At 36.9% G+C, this 17,904-nt stretch overlaps 1 protein-coding gene across 1 annotated transcript; it reads right to left on the reverse strand.

Annotated features, from left to right (window-relative positions):
* Positions 1–14,776: 14,776 nt before the first annotated feature.
* Positions 14,777–16,307, reverse strand: LOC103514541. Its single transcript, XM_008479436.2, has 3 exons — positions 15,739–16,307; positions 15,290–15,433; positions 14,777–15,019 (listed from the first exon to the last, which is right to left on the reverse strand). The coding sequence occupies exons 1-3, from the start codon at positions 16,249–16,251 to the stop codon at positions 14,777–14,779; spliced, it is 900 nt and encodes a 299-aa protein (XP_008477658.1). The 5' UTR covers positions 16,252–16,307.
* Positions 16,308–17,904: the final 1,597 nt, after the last annotated feature.

A 17,904-nucleotide genomic window follows, 5' to 3' on the forward strand; every position in this document is an offset into this window, starting at 1 on the left:
TATCAGTACAATGTATAGGTAAAGATAATAGTATTATTTGTTTCCATCTCTGATGTTTAAATAACACTTCTAAATTCTTGGCCAGCACCTATGTCTAACTGATGAGTTCAAATAAGAACGAAACGGGCCTTAGGCTGCTCTCAGGTGTTGGCTAAACTATTATTACCTGATCACCAGGGCAGGTATTAGGGCACCGAATTCATACATAACCTTTTTTCAATCGGACCGAATTCATACATTTTTTTTTTTTTTTCTTCGCACCGAACTCGTACATAGCCCTTCGTGGTTATCAGAGTGTCAAATAAGTAGCAAATTGCTCAAAATACACAAAATCCGCATCAATCTCGCTCACATAACTCAATAATAAAGAACGTCTAGGTGTTATGTGCATTGCCAGAATGACGTTTGCATTTCATGTGGCATCTTGTTACCTTCTCTCGGGGAGATGATGGTAGCTTGACAAATTCTGGAGCTGCACAGATTGAGGCATATTAAGACCTTTACTGAGTAGAAACTGGAAACCATTTACGGCAAGGTTGGATTAGATCAGATTTTTGGCGACAAAAGATCTGAGGATAGAGCTTGCCTTGACCATCTTTGACTAACGAAAATAATGTTTTTTTTTTTTTTTTTTTTTTTCGTAGAAACTTCAATATAGTTTACAATATACAAATCTCTCCGGTGTAAACTGAGACAATTGTGACATGGATGACAGTCTAAGTAAATGGTTTCTTCAAATCAAATTGATCCCAAGGACAAGGAAATCCCAGACCTTTGACAAACGGAGTGTGCCTGAGGGCATGTGATGTGTTCCAATCCACTCGACCCCCGAAGGAAGCGATGTGCTTGACCCCACCAGAACATTTTACTCTCTCATTTATTTCTCCACGTTTGATGTTTCATACGTGCCCATGCGTTGAGCTGGAAACAAGAACAGACTTCGACTTTTATCTCATTACGACGATTTTAAATATTACTTGATGTATTCTATTCTTACTTAGAGCGATACACATGAAATTCGCTAATGATTATTACCTGTGACCTATCAGGTAATTTATTAGGGGCGCTAGGGTAAGTGCGCCGAATAGTGGACACCTAGAACCGGAACGAATAAAGGATACACACAACCGCACCAACACACGGTCGAGTGTTCGTAGATTCTTCGTCGAGTGGATTGGAACACATCACATGTCTTCAGGCAGACTCCATTTTGTCAAAGGTCTAGGCTTTCCTTGCCCTTGGGATCAATTTAATTTAAAGAAACCATTTACTGATTAAAATTTATAATTTCGTAACATATCACATCAACGAGCCCGCAAAAGGAAACTATTCTCTTCTTTGGGAAAGGTTTTTACAAAACTTTCCAAAATGACCAAATTGAATTGATGAAATTTTTATGTCGCTTCTGAGAATCGAACCTCCGTCTCCTGAATTACGAATCCCACGACCTATCTCTGAGCTACTGAAACGCGTTGGACAGTAGAACAAGACACCTGAAGAATCAAACACACATGTAAAAGGTATGTATTTAAGTACGTGCAATAAAATCAAATAATTAAGACATTAAATAAGTAGGCGGATAAAAAAGAAATAGAGAGAGAGAGAGACGAAAGAAGAAAAGGAAACACCCAACAGGCACTTTTGTGAGACACCCACTTCTTGTTTTGTGGTAAGAAAACAAGAAAATTCTCAGAATTCGCAGATATTTCTTTTAACGATCCGATGAGACCTAATTATCTATCAAAACAAATAACACCGAGAACTCTTCAGTTATATTGGGACAGACCTGTAAGTACTAAGTAACGATTAAAAACCATACCTATTAAAAAGTTAGAACTTTCAAGGGTATACACAACACTTGGTAAATTTTCCCCTATTGATTAAAAACCATAGAGATTCCCAAAAAAACCTAAACCAGCCTAAATAAATATAAGTAAAATTATGTAGACATTTTTGAATGGTTTTATTATTGCATTAATATTGGTGGAGATGTCAAAACATCATTATGACTTTCTATTCTTTCTTTGTATTCTTCTTCTTCTTCTCCTCCTCCTCCTCCTCCTCCTCCTCCTCCTTCTTCTTCCTCTTCTTCTTCCTTCTTACTCTTCTTCTTCTTCTTCTTCTTCTTCTTCTCCTTTCTTCCTTGCCTTTTCCTACTTTAATAGATTCGTCGTTTCTTGTCAGTCCCGATCTTGATAATTTTTTCTCACTCTTCTCTCGTCCCTCGTCGGATCGTCAGTCTACAGAGTCTACGCAAATTTATAATTATGATCGTTCTTCATTTAACACCCTGTATATCAAGTCCGGATCACACTGAATGGTAAATGGTCTGATGGCAACTGGATAACTAAATGTTTAAAAATCCGATATAAAATCTTCACGAGATTTTAAGTATGTACCTATATCTACATTGGTACCTTAACTAATTTGATTTTTTTTTTTTTTTACGATTATTATTTAATAAGTCCCAAGCCGGGATGCGAAGCAAGGTGTGTCTATGTCTCCGGATTTTATTAATTGGACTGCCTGGCTGCTGCTCGAGTAGGAAATTACGGGCGTTAACCCTTTCATGTGTCGGAGGAGCTTATCCGCACCGATACTTTCCAGGGTTCGTAGATTCGTAGAAGCTTAACCCATCCTTTAGGGCTGTATAGCCCCTACAGTCCCTACACCTAAGCCTCAGATTGGGCTTTTTGGTCCAGGGTTACTTCCTGGTGTTCTCGTGTTGACCCCACAGCATCTAAATGGGAAGTAGTGTATCTCTTTTCGCCCATCTGACGAGAGGCATACTACGGGTATGTGTCGGAGGAGCTTATTAATTGGACTGCCTGGCTGCTGCTCGAGTAGGAAATTATGGGCGTTAACCCTTTTATGTGTCGGAGGAGCTTATTAATTGGACTGCCTGGCTGCTGCTCGAGTAGGAAATTACGGGCGTTAACCCTTTCATGTGTCGGAGGAGCTTATCCGGACCGATACTTTCCAGGGTTCGTAAATTCGTAGAAGCTTAACCCATCCTTTAGGGCTGTATTGCCCCTATACCTAAGCCTCAGATTGGTCTTTTTGGTCCAGGGTTAATTCCTGGTGTTCTCGTGTTGACCCCACAGCATCTAAATGGGAAGTAGTGTATCTCTTTTCGCCCATCTGACGAGAGGCATACTACGGGATGGGCATGCTACGACACAGACCACACGAGTCTAATGTATAGCAGTTGTTTTATTGCTACAAAGTAGTAACGGCACGGCCGGCGGTGAAAAACCTACTAGGTGCATATTAAAGCAACCCAGAGCTCCCCAATTCTCCTCACGAGGTTGAGTGCAACCTGACATAGCCAAATAGGAAGTATGTACCAGATAATTTCTTTCAGTAGGTAAATATTTTTTTTTAGTATTATTTTTTTAATTTGAATAATCCTAGACTTGGAAGGGTTTCCTTGTAAGCGCTAGCTCGTGGGTTCGATTCCGGCCAAGGCGAACTTTATCTTTAACAGGTAATGTTCGTTTTCCGCTGGTTTTCTCCTATCCTGTCCTCCTTCTTTGATTTCGGAACGATAAGACTGCGGGAGAGAAAACTTTTCCTCGCTCGCCTAATATTTGAGTTTTGTTTATGTTTTTAGTTTGATAACTACAAGTTCGGCCATGCCTTTTCCACAAGTTTGGCCAAGTTTGGCCATGCCCCCCGTACTTACCACTTACCAATAATAGCAATAGATTATGTGGTTCCGCATGAAATTCGACGTAGAATTCGACCCCGTACTTACCACTTACCAATAATAGCAATAGATTATGTGGTTCCGCATGAAATTCGACGTAGAGTTCGAAAATGCAATAAAAAATAGGGGTTCTCATTTGAAATTCGCGAGAAATGATCACTTTTATACAAAAAGTGCCACTTCCGGGGTTCGAACCGGGATTTTGATATCATCATCGATTTTGCCATGGGCCCTTTCTTATCTTTAGAACAAAACAGAACTTCAATATTCCAAGCCGTTCAAAAGTTATAAGGCACTGTATAGTAAACTATACACAACTACATACTATATATATTATATAGTTGTAAATCTGCCTACTGACAGGTATCAACACGTCCTTCTCCAGCTCTCTCAATCTTGGGCATCTGCCTTTAGTTGTTCAAAGCTTATTCCTCTTAAAATATTCGTGATCAATCCAAATTTTCTTCTTCCTCTTGTTCTTTTACCTTCAATTTTTTCTCCCATGATTCTTTGTTCTAGAAAATCTCTCCGTAAAATGTCATTAAGTATAAATTATAATAATTATTTATTATGAAAACTTAATTTATGATGACTGAAGTTGAATTAGTGTGATACCTGAGGTTCTGTGGAGATGATTCAGTCAAAATATACACAGAATGGTGATTTAGACACATCCACTAATGGATCAATGTAATGTTTCCAATACTTCGAATTAATCAGACCGTTTCGAATTAATAAGTGGATTAGTGGAGATGCCAAAACACCTATCAGGTGATTCAATGTAAAGTGGTAATTAAGACACATCCACTAATAAATCAATGTTTCCTTTACTTGAAAAGATGGAAATTGTGAAAGAGATCAAAAGGGAATTTTAATTGTGTTAAGCATATTTAAATGCTTGTCACAAACATCGTTCCCCGATTATTTCACCGAGATAAATTTCATGACATGACTTGGACTCGAACCACCAACCTCCAGATCCAAAGTCCAACGCGTTAACAACTGCACCACTGAGGTTGGAGATGCCAAAACACCTATCAGGTGATTCAATGTAAAGTGGTAATTAAGACACATCCACTAATAAATCAATGTTTCCTTTACTTCGAATTAATCTATTAATAAGTGGAGATGCCAAAACTCCCAACTGGTTCAATGTAAAATCGTGATTTTGACACATCCACTAATGACTAATGAATAATAAAGAAATAAAAATCAATGACTAGCTAGGTATCTATTTAAACCGTTGAATGGCCCAGTTTCCAACGAATCACTGAACCATCGTCAAAGAAATAAAAATCAATGACTAGCTAGGTATCTATTTAAACCGTTGAATGGCCCAGTTTCCAACGAATCACTGAACCATCGTCGAGCGTGGTTTATATCTAGACGGGTGACGTGACGTTCCAGAAACCAGACCATCTACGTGCAGCTGGCTATTTCGCGGTATGCACTTTGTTCCAAGTGGAGGAGTTGAAATCTCGGCGAAAAAGGTGATAAGACCTTAGCCGTTTAAAAAATTATCACAAACATAAAAAAAGGAAAAAACGGTTTAAAAGTAACAAAAAAGTTCTCACTATTTTATCGAATCATAATCAAACCAGTTCTCCTAATCGACACTCCTGTATGTGAGTGGGGGCAATGGAGGAGTTGAAATCCCGGCGAAAAAAGGTGATAAGACCTTAGCCGTTTAAAAAATTATCACAAACATAAAAAAAGGAAAAAACGGAATAAAAGTAACAAAAAAGTTCTCACTATTTTATCGAATCATAATCAAACCAGTTCTCCTAATCGACACTCCTGTATGTGAGTGGGGGCATGAAAGAGATCAAATTGAAAAGTAGCATAAACTTAAAATAAAGGAAACAAAAATAAGAAGACAGGAAGGAACTGGAAGTTTGTGGAAAACTATCAAATACACAAGAAAAAACTATCAAATACAGAAAAAATAGATAACAATATGAATGCCAATGAAGAAATTCAAGCAGACAATAGCGAAACTAATGTGTTTGAGTGGGGGCAAACCATTAAATGCCTGGCGACATTTATTTCATGTCATCAACTAAGCTGAAATGGCACTAAATATAAATTGGATCAAGTATAACAGGCAACAAGTTGTCTTCTGGTGGTAGGTCAATAAATAAAGCCCACACTCTTCTCACACATCAGAAAATCAAGTTGAAAGAAACAAGAGTAAGAACCTAATAGTAATCAGCTAATGTTTAAAAAGAGTCTAATATTAGTAGATATTATCAGCCATTTAAGAAGAAGAAGAAGAAGAAGAAGAAGAAGAAGAAGAAGAAGAAGAAGAAGAAGAGCTGGCTATTGGAAGAATAACAAATGAAATTGAAAGATCTCAAAAAGAACCAGAGAGATCATTCGGAGTTCCAACAAAAATTGAAAACTAATAACCGGAAGGTAAGAAGAATTGAATAGGATGTACCCCCAAAAAAACACTTCGTGTTAAAAAATTAACGTCAAGAGTTACCCTCCACAAAAAAGTACTGATGTAAAAAAAGACGTCAATGTGGGACCTCCCTTCTACATTAGCTCTTCTAAACAAAATAATAATTTTCTATCACTCCTACATCAATTTAAAGCGGCTGGCTATTGGAAGAATAACAAATGAAATTGAAAGATCTCAAAAAGAACCAGAGAGATCATTCGGAGTTCCAACAAAAATTGAAAACAAATAACCGGCGGAAGGTAAGAAGAATTGAATAGGATGTACCTACCCCCAAAAAAAACACTTCGTGTTAAAAAATTAACGTCAAGAGTTACCCTCCACAAAAAAGTACTGATGTACAAAAAGACGTCAATGTGGGACCTCCCTTCTACATTAGCTCTTCTAAACAAAATAATAATTTTCTATCACTCCTACATCAATTTAAAGCCATTAAAAACTGAAATAATGCATTTTAATGATTTTGTTTAACTGAATAAAAAGATTAAAAGGTGTATTTCATACACTCATACATGAGCTATTCTGTCTTTTACATCAAATATGGTTAAACATTCCCAACAAAGCGAAACATGATTTTCCAGTTTACTTAGATTGGTTGGTAGAGCGTCTGCCTTGTAAGCGCTAGGCCGCGGGGTCGATTTCCGCCCGGGGCGGATTTTATCCTGAACAGATAATGTTCGTCTCCGAACGGCTGGCTTTCTCCTATCCTGTCTTAATTCTCTCTTCGGGACGATAAGACCTTAACAGTTACAGTTCCCTCTATATATACAGGGTGGTTCGTGATTTGCGAACCACGCTTATATCTCAGAAACGGCTGGGAATTAAGGAATGAAATAAACGGCATCTCAGCCATTTATTGACCAAGTAATGTGAATATCATAAGGTAAACCTTGTTGAAGAGGAAATCTCAATTTGGAACCAAAGTTCAAGCTAACCAGCCATTTATTGACCAAGTAATGTGAATATCATAAGGCAAACCTTGTTGAAGAGGAAATCTCAATTTGGAACCAAAGTTCAAGCTAATCAAAACTCTTTGGAACCAAATCATAGAGATCTAATTCATTATCATATTTTTTTATTATTATTTTTTTTTCGTTCGAGAAATTCGATTAGAGTGAAAGAATATTCTAAAAAAAGCTGAAGAATTTGGCACAGATCAATATTCATAAACAGATAACAGTTGTTTTTTTGTTCGTTCGAGAAATTCGATTAGAGTGAAAGAATATTCTAAAAAAAGCTGAAGAATTTGGCACAGATCAATATTCATAAACAGATAACACGGTGTAATCTGGAGAAAGAAATCTACAAATTGATTTGTAGCCCAGGATATCCTGACATTTGGGGATTCTGGGGTATTCATTATCAGAAGATCTGATGTGATTATTAAATCAGTTTGGATGTGATTATTAAGCTGGCTCAGGTGGTCATCTAATAGGCTAGAGTACTAAACGTTTTAATCAGGGCCAGAAACAGGGGGAGTTATTTCAGAGGGTCGTCCTACAATATAATTATGTAGGTACAATTCTGAAAGGTAAAGAAAGAAGAAAATCGAAAAAGGGGACATGACTGGATGACAAGACCAATCTTTTGAGAAAAAGAATGTCTGGAACGAGAATCTTTCGTGATATCAATATCAATAGAGTGGATCGATGGCCCTATTTACTACAATTCTGAAAGGTAAAGAAAGAAGAAAATCCAAAAAGGGGACATGACTGGATGGCAAGACCAATCTTTTGAGAAAAAGAATGTCTGGAACGAGAATCTTTCGTGATATCAATATCAATAGAGTGGATCGATGGCCCTATTTATATCAATATGAACCTAAACCTTCGAGACATCTTCAAAAGTTATACATGGCACAGAAGGACCAAAACCCCCTTCACAAGTTCCGGTCCTTGTCTATTTTGATCATCGCTCTATTTATTTTGGTCTTTATTTTATCGATTCCAGTTTCTTCTTCTTCTTCTTCTTCTTCTTCTTCTTCTTCTTCTTCTTCTTCTTCTTCTTCTTCTTCTTCTTCTTCTTCTAAATCGTGTCTGTCGCCTGGACTGTGTTTTTTTTTTTCACTCAATTTCAAGCTTGTTTGGATTTGGTTGGAGAAAATTATCCATTTTACACGACATCGCATCGTCATTTATCCAATCTTTATTTGATTGCTCTTTAAATCATTCTGCAGATTTGTTGATTTTTTACTGTTTCGGATCCTGACTATAGTGGAGTGAAATGAAAGAATTGGTTGAAACTGAGTCAGATTTTGACTTTATCTTTCTATTAGGTGGATGTTGATATTGAAATAGTATGGCTTGTTCAAGTATTTGAACAAATACATAATACATGCAAAATAATAACTTGAGAACGTGAGCATTCAATCGTTCAAATGGTTTATCAAAAAAATCATTTATAAATACATAATTATCATCAAACAATATGTCAAAGTCAAATCTTTCTAAATTGCTTTATTGGACCTTTTCTCCAAAAGAAACATCCATTCTTTCTACAGTCACCACTAGAGTCTCTCACCAAACTGTTGTTATGTCTTCTTGTACACTTTTTTCCTCCGTTTTCTGATCAAGGAGACAAGATTTCTCTCTTTTCAATCCGAGAGTCTCTTCGTGAATTAATTAACAAAATACAAAAAAAAAATGTCTCGAAATAAATAATACATTTTGTTTACGATATTAGTTACGTTGAGTGCACCAGTCCACAATAGATCACTGAAGTTAAGAAACATTGCACGTGATTGGAATCCGGATGGGTGACCATTTGGGCAATCCCGTACTGCTGGCTTTTCCTGACCCCACTCAGCCTGGGTGAGATATCGGGAGTACCTACCTTAGGGGGGTAACTTTAATTTTGAAAAATCTAAATTTGAAAAGCAATTAACCAAGGTTTTTAAACTTTAAATCAGCTATTTACTGAGGACCTATCCTTTTAAAATATCATAAAAATAATCATTGATCATGCCAAATGCATTGCTCGGCTAAGGTCAGTATGTTTACGTTTTACATTTAGGAACATTTGCATCAATGTTCTCTATAGGTACCATGGATGTTTTTCTCTATTCTGGGGGCTCAGATTACTCTTTAGTTTGGCCCATTTCTTAATCTATTGATCTCATTTAGCTAAAGTCAGTATGTTTACGTTTTACTTGAGTTTCTTCCCTTTATGTTAGGAACATTTGCATCAATGTTTTCTATAGGTACCATGGATGTTTTTCTCTATTCTGGGGGCTCAGATTACTCTTTAGTTTGGCCCATTTCTTAATCTATTGATCTCATTTATTCCATTAAGCTTAGGGTTCATTTTTTAACGAAACTCTGAAACCAAATCATCAAACTTTTTCATTTCTACTTTTTCAACAGTCATATCCTCCTTCTCCAAATAAAAACAAATCAACCAAGCACAAGAAACGGACAAACAAAACAAGAATAAGAACTGAATTAGAAACAGATAAAGGAGAAGACCAGGCGAGCAATGAACCAGAAGACATGCAAATACTAGCACCAGCACGTTTGCTGAACAAGACATGCGCGTTAGGAAGTGTATTAGATATCTCAGTAATTAAGATAGCCATCTCTTCAACATTATAAATGCTACACGTACTGGGTGTCTAACAAATCTTGCGACGGAATCATCAATAATCAAGAGCTGGATAATATTTTTGAAAGTCATGGACCAGGCATAATATACCTGAGTTTATGAAAGTTTTGTCTTGCGACGGATTCTTAAAACATTTAACTTCCACCCACACTTTACGTTGAAGTAAAATTGAAAACTTACATATCAGTTCTTGAGATTCTAGAGAAAGACAGAAGTAGAAACATCATCAGAAGTGAACAAAGTTATGGAACATCCACTATAAACTATTCTTTTAGATAGTAGCTATGGACTATGGACATAGGTTTCTTGATGATGTACCTATTCATAGGTAAGGGCTATTAAATTACATAAGTTTTCTTTTGAACGTATACCTAGTAGAGCCAAGGCCCTCGTGAATTTGGAGAACTCCTTAATATGAAAAACACTATTATTGAAAGATTGTTTGACCGAGCCATAAAACAAATGCTAGTGACAATTACAGGGAGCTAGAGCCCAGATTAAGTAGGTATCAGTCTAAAGAAGTGAACAAAGTTATGGAACATCCACTATAAACTATTCTTTTAGATAGTAGCTATGGACTATGGACATAGGTTTCTTGATGATTGCGACGGATTCTTAAAACATTTAACTTCCACCCACACTTTACGTTGAAGTTAAATTGAAAACTTATCAGTTCTTGAGATTCTAGAGAAAGACAGAAGTAGAAACATCAGAAGTGAACAAAGTTATGGAACATACACTATGAACTATTCTTTTAGATAGTAGCTATGGAAATAGGTTTCTTGATAATGTACCTATTCATAGGTAAGGGATATTAAATTACATAAGTTTTCTTTTGAACGTATACCTAGTAGAGCTAAGGCCCTCGTGAATTTGGAGAACTCCTTAATATGAAAAACACTATAAAGATTGTTTGACCGAGCCATAAAACAAATGCTAGTGACAATTATAGGGAGCTAGAGCCCAGATTAAGTAGGTATCAGTCTAAACATTAGGTGGCAGAAAAGTCAAAGCCAAGTTCAGTGTAAAGGCGCCAAGTCCCACTATGTATATTGGGTGGTAAACTATCGCCAAGACTATCGAGTGAGCAACCAGAAACCAGATTGTTGGTAATAATTGCGCCTCTGGTGTGAGGTGTAGCTTCATCTCGCATTCCTCGATCCTTATCTCTCGTTTCAAACTTCTCAATGAGCTTTGGAATGTTTCCAATATTTTTTTTTAATAAGGTGCAAGGTTGGAAGGACGTTTTTTGTGCAAAATGACCCAACACATCTTCGCTCTATGGATTCGTTTATATTAAACTTTGCACAGACAGCTTTTTTTCATTCCGATCTGGCTCTTCTCCTCAAGGTACAATTTTGTTTCTAAATCGGATCTCAATAAGGTGCAAGGTTGGGAGGACGTTTTTTGTGCAAAATGACCCAACACATCTTCGCTCTATGGATTCGTTTTATATTAAACTTTGCACAGACAGCTTTTTTTCATTCCGATCTGGCTCTTCTCCTCAAGGTACAATTTTGTTTCTAAATCGGATCTCCAAAGCAGATTTCACCATTTATTTCAGATAGGTAGGTACTTCTGCCTTTATGGTCGATAGTTGAAAGTGATGTTCTTCAAGGATTTTCATAGGCATTTCGCGAATTCCCAAATTCTCCTTTTTCAATGAATATATTTCTGTACCACACACATACTATGGCAGAAATTGTTCACATAGATACAGAAAGTCGTGTGATATTCGGTGACATTACAACCGGTCGTTCTCCTTATGAAATGCGAGAACTCTTCTGTGCCATAGTTGATGGAAAATGTCACACCTCTGGAGGTTTCGTCCTCAAACGCGACAAGATTTGGCTTGATGTGGACATATTTCTCAAAGTGTTTGCACAGGCGTACGTTGGAGTGTTCGTTGTTGGGATACTGCTGTTTAGCGTAACAACCGCTAGCATTTGATAGGAAAGGTGAAGACTTTCCAATGACTTTGAGCTTTAGCTTTCCAATATTGGACCGCGGGTGATTTTAAAATTCACGTGCTCTCACTAAAATGTATAAACTGGTTTCAATTTCCACTTGCTAGCCTATTTAGCTTGGAAGGTAGCGCGTTTGCTTCGTAAGCTCTTGGTCGAGGGTTCGAGTCCGTTCCGGGCCGAACTTTAACCTAAACGGAGAATAGAGGCAGAGGATCATCTCGCGGAAAGGCTGGCTTTCTCCTATCCTGTCCTCCTTATCTCTTCGATTTCACGTTCTTACAGTTCCCTCTATCAGACCTTTTCAAGAACAAAGCACAGATCTTAAATACCCCGATACCTGCTTACTATTTCCGTTCCTCCTAATCCGGAACAAATCCAAACAACCAACATGCAATCCCATGTTCACGGAATAGATATCTCCAAATGTAAGGCCTTTTCAAACATAATGGTCTGGCTGAGAGCCATCCGTCGAGCAGAAAGCATGTACATTAGGGGCAGCAGAAGGAGGTGGAGATTCGTATAATCTAACCCATCTTTCAGGGCAGTTGTCCATATGCCCGTACACCTAAGCCTCACATTGGGCTTTTTGTTTATGCCATGCATGGAGTTAAGGAGGTGAAGAAATGAGGAAAGTTTGTTGGGATTTGAAGATGTACCAGTCAGTTTTTAACAAGAATGTTCCTACATGCATGGAGTTAAGGAGGTGAAGAAATGAGGAAAGTTTGTTGGGATTTGAAGATGTACCAGTCAGTTTTTAACAAGAATGTTCCTAATTCATCCATACCTGCTTCAAAATTTGGTAAGTTAAATGTATGGTCCAGTCTCGTGATTTCTTTAGGTTCCAACTTTTCGTTCAGACTGGGAATTTTCAGAAAATCAAAATAGTATTCATAGCTACTGTAACATTTGCTACCACCGTTTTTGCTCAGATTGACATCTACTATTTCTACATAGCTATCGAAACAGTTGTATTGTATGGATAGCAGATCTATACATCGTGTTTCGTCATACTTCAATTCAGAGGTGATGTCTAACTCGTTTTCTAATGTGAATAGTTGTATGTTCAACCTGAAATACAGATATCATTGATAGAATACATATTATTGATTTAGAGAGTTTCAAATTCCGACTGGAGGAGATAAGTTACATGATTCAATCATTAATACATCTAAATAATTGATTTGGTTTGTTTCAGTGTTTCCAATGTAGTACAGAAATACATAAACTTGCAAATGAAGAGCGAAATTATTGCTTAGGGCAATCTCTACCATTCAACCCTGGTCAATCACTACCAGGTATCACACTTACCAGTCATTCACTTACCTGCATTGCCCACTAGTGAATGGATGATAAACGAATTCTATGATTTTATATTCATTAGGACCAAGCACATCTATAGTTGGATACAGAATACTATTCCCTGTTTAACGTCCCCCAGCCAGACAATCGTCCCCCAGCCAGACACACTATCAGGTAGAATTGACTATCAGGTATCAGGTATACTTGACACCTGATCAGGTCTACCTGATAATGAGTGGCTGGCCTTAGTATGTATTTCACATCACAATTCCCCCCCCTCCAAAAGCTCTTCTTGTTGAGTCACCCCGTATAGGAGTTCAATATTTAGAAATATTCTTGCCTCATATATTTTTCTGATTTATTCCCTGTTTAACGTCCCCCAGCCAGACACACTATCAGGTAGAATTGACTATCAGGTATACTTGACACCTGATCAGGTCTACCTGATAATGAGTGGCTGGCCTTAGTATGTATTTCACATCACAATTCCCCCCTCCAAAAGCTCTTCTTGTTGAGTCACCCCGTATAGGAGTTCAATATTTAGAAATATTCTTGCCTCATATATTTTTCTGATTATAAATTATAGCCACGATCTTACCGATGTTTTTTACCCATCTCATCATCATACTTAGATCCCCGTGGCTCATTAAATTCTCATTATTATTCGAATATTATAGCTATATAGCATATCTTGGGTGATATTTTTTTACTTTCTATTACTACAGTATTTTATTTTATTTTTAATTATCGTGTGAGACTTTGATTTTCGATTTTTTTTTTTTGTCAAATTTGAGATACCTATACATATACGGTTTATTGATGATTTGTAAAATTTAGATGTATTTGATAGACACTAAGCACAATATGACCTCTTCTGCCAATCAGCAAATGAAGTAAATCATTGAACACCATCGACAATAACATGGATATATTCATATATCTCAAGCAACGTCCTAGAAGCCAAGGTCTCCAGAATCTACCAGACAGAGGAGCTGCCCTTACTGGCAAATGTCACCCGGGAGACCATAAATCCTACAAGTGAAACTGACAGCGTCCCCACGCCCCATGATAACATACAAAACATACTCCAAGCATACACAACATACTGCAAACAACATTCAACGAAACAGAACTGCAACAACGAAACAATATTCACGAGACAGAAACAGACTCATTGCAACATGTGAACATGGAAACGCTTGTATTAGGCCTGGTCAATATGCAAGTAACTCACACAGATATAAATAGTAAAGACAAACATATCGTAGACACTATTACAGACATAACAGTGTATACATAGACAAACATATCAGAGACATAATCCATCTACCCACCAGCACAGATAAAGATCAGGTTTTAGCGTTAAAGATCTTTTTCTTTCCAGTTTTCAACACTCTTGTACTCTTGTCAACACGTTTGACTATTGGCATAATGATACAGCAGTGGCTTTCTAAGTATGGCTAGATTGGTTTTTCCGCGCCTGCCTAGTTAGCTTGTGGAGGGTAGTGTGCCTGCTTTGTAAACGCCAGTTCGCGGGTTCCATTCCCGGCCGGGACGAACTTCCTAAACAGATGAATTTGAGTTCATGACTTCCAAGTCATTCTTTCGGGGTTAGTTTTAGGTCCTCGACTTGGGCTCTGTTTAGCTTGTCAACATCGCGACATTGTCCTCACTCAATTTCAAGCTTGTTTGGATTTGGTTGGAGAAAATTATCCATTTTACACGACATCGCATCGTTATTTATCCAATCTTTATTTGATTGCTCTTTAAATCATTCTGCAGATTTGTTGATTTTTTACTGTTTCGGATCCTGACTATAGTGGAGTGAATGCGATACTCCTCAATATTGAGCTCCCTGTAGGTCACTCCATCACCAGAACCACTATGGTAAATATCACTCCTCTTTCTCTCAGTCTCACACAATTCCTTCAAAGTGTCAAAATACTCAATGAAGTACTTAAGACACACAACTGTCATAAAGAACTGAGGAAAAGTCAAGAAGGATTAATATGCGGTACTCAAAAGCACGAAAAAACTCCAAAAAAGGGATATTTATGTAATTGAAATGCCCGCTTGAACACTCTGTGTATTGTGCTAATGACTTCATTTTGTTATAGCCTCAGGTGCAAAACAACAGAGATCAGATTCTAAAGAGAAGAACGACGAAATTTTCGGATATGATTTGTACGGACTTTCTGTATTTGTCGATCACTTTGACGGAGACTTCCACATTTTGACTTGTATTATTAAGACGAAATTTTCGGATATGATTTGTACGGACTTTCTGTATTTGTCGATCACTTTGACGGAGACTTCCACATTTTGACTTGTATTATTATAGAGCCAAAATGGTTGCGCATCGTTTGTTCTGTCCAATTTATAATTGAAGAACTTGACCTAAAATATACAAATAAAATGTGAGAGACTATTAAAGAAACAATGAAGTTTACAAATATTAGCTGACTTGAAAAATCAGGCAGCAAATTACGTAGGTAGGTACCTAATATTGCAATCTAACTACAACAAGAAATGCTGGAGTATCTGAAATAAACTTACCGTTATAGAGTCCTATTAAAGAAACAATGAAGTTTACAAATATTAGCTGACTTGAAAAATCAGGCAGCAACAAATTACGTAGGTAGGTACCTAATATTGCAATCTAACTACAACAAGAAATGCTGGAGTATCTGAAATAAACTTACCGTTATAGAGTCCATCGCCTTTCGTTGACCAAAATCAACACGAGGGTCTTTAAGACTTGCTGCACTCATATCAGAAGTGTTCCCATCATCACCCAACATCTTCCCCACATAACTTTCATGTTGATGTCTCACACTGACATCCATTGGTAGAAGAAATCTATCACACTCCGCTTTGTTACGAGTGATCGTACTGAATCTGATAACTAGATGAATATATTTCTGTACCACACACATACTATGGCAGGAATTGTTCACATAGATACAGAAAGTCGTGTGATATTCGGTAACATTACAACCGGTCGTTCTCCTTATGAAATGCGAGAACTCTTCTGTGCCATAGTTGATGGAAAATGTCACACCTCTCGAGGTTTCGTCCTCAAACGTGACAAGATTTGGCTCGATGTGGACATATTTCTCAAAGTGTTTGCACAGGCGTACGTTGGAGTGTTCGTTGTTGGGATACTGCTGTTTAGCGTAACAACCGCTACAGATGCCATGGTTAATGTTTATCATGTGGAAGTTACTTGCGCTGGTTATGTTTCTCAATAATAGCTCAAAGATGACGTCTTTTCCTGAAAAAATCATGTCAGTGTTAAAAGATGAAACACTTGAATAGATTTCTCCAAATGTAAGGCCTTTTCAAACATAATGGCTTGATATTCATTAGGACCAAGCATATCTATAGTTGGATACAGAATAATGAAATCATTTCGTAAAGATCCCAATCTTTTGAAACTAGAGGATGCTGCCAAACCATCAACATATTTGATTTTAGTTAGTTCATTACTAGTTTCAGATTTTTCAATATTGTTTGTACTCTCTTCTTTAGGTATAGAAATTGCCGCAACATTACTTTTATGCAAGTCTGTATTATCTTTCACGAGGTCCAACTTTCTGACTAAATCTTCATAATTTCGAATGCTTTCACTATTGACAAGGATTATTTTATTTTTCTTTTGACATGTCTTTATTGTGTTGTTATTGCTTTCATAGGTTCCATTCGTATCAAGACTGGTTGAATATTGGCTGTCCATTTTGTCAAGATTATATTCGTCTATCTTTTGACCATCGCTTTCTATTGTACATCGCAAAAGAAAGTTCACCCTACTTGTTTGTATATTTTGAATTTGAAAAAATCCTTCAATATGAAATTGAGATTGAACTTGGCCCAAATCCATGTGTTCTGGTTCACACAATATTTCACATTCGACTGAATTTCCTGTGGGGACAAAATAAAATTGATAATTACCTACCTACGTGATTAATTGTGAAATTAATTGTGAAATTTATTTTCCAGACTTTGTTTCTTAGTGCTGATACAATGCTGGTGAGACTTGGATCCTTAAATGTCCTACTTCTCCAGACTATATAAAGAACGATATCTTTAAATTTAGGCACAACTATTTTTCTTGAAGATTGTCTTGCAATCTGAGCTCACGGTAGTGCGTCAGGCCAAGTTCCAATTAAGACTTACCTCTATCGTTTTTCATATTTTCCCTGATTTAGTTCAATGTTAATTCTTTGGTCTCCATAGTATACGGTGCAATCTAATTTTGATACTTGAAATATAACCAATCATCAATAATCAAGAGCTGGATAATATTTTTGAAAGTCATGGACCAGGCATAATATACCTGAGTTTATGAAAGTTTTGTGGTTCCATTCGTATCAAGACTGGTTGAATATTGGCTGTCCATTTTGTCAAGATTATATTCGTCTATCTTTTGACCATCGCTTTCTATTGTACATCGCAAAAGAAAGTTCACTCTACTAGTTTGTATATTTTGAATTTGAAAAAATCCTTCAATATGAAATTGAGATTGAACTTGGCCCAAATCCATGTGTTCTGGTTCACACAATATTTCACATTCGACTGAATTTCCTGTGGGGACAAAATAAAATTGATAATTACCTACCTAGGTACGTGATTAATTGGGAAATTTATTTTCCCCAAACTTTGTTTCTTAGTGCTAATACAATGAGACTTGGATCCTTAAATGTCCTACTTCTCCAGACTATATAAAGAAAAAAGAACGATATCTTTAAATATATAAATAAATGTAAATGCAGTTTCTTTGTGTTATTAGGTATGTCACAACTTTCGTGCTCACTGCAGCATTGTAGGATTTTCCCAATATCTCAATAATCCTAAAATCCAATGTTTAC

This window comes from Diaphorina citri, unplaced genomic scaffold (assembly GCF_000475195.1).
Source record: "Diaphorina citri unplaced genomic scaffold, Diaci psyllid genome assembly version 1.1 scaffold1165, whole genome shotgun sequence".
NCBI classification, from domain to species: domain Eukaryota; kingdom Metazoa; phylum Arthropoda; class Insecta; order Hemiptera; family Psyllidae; genus Diaphorina; species Diaphorina citri.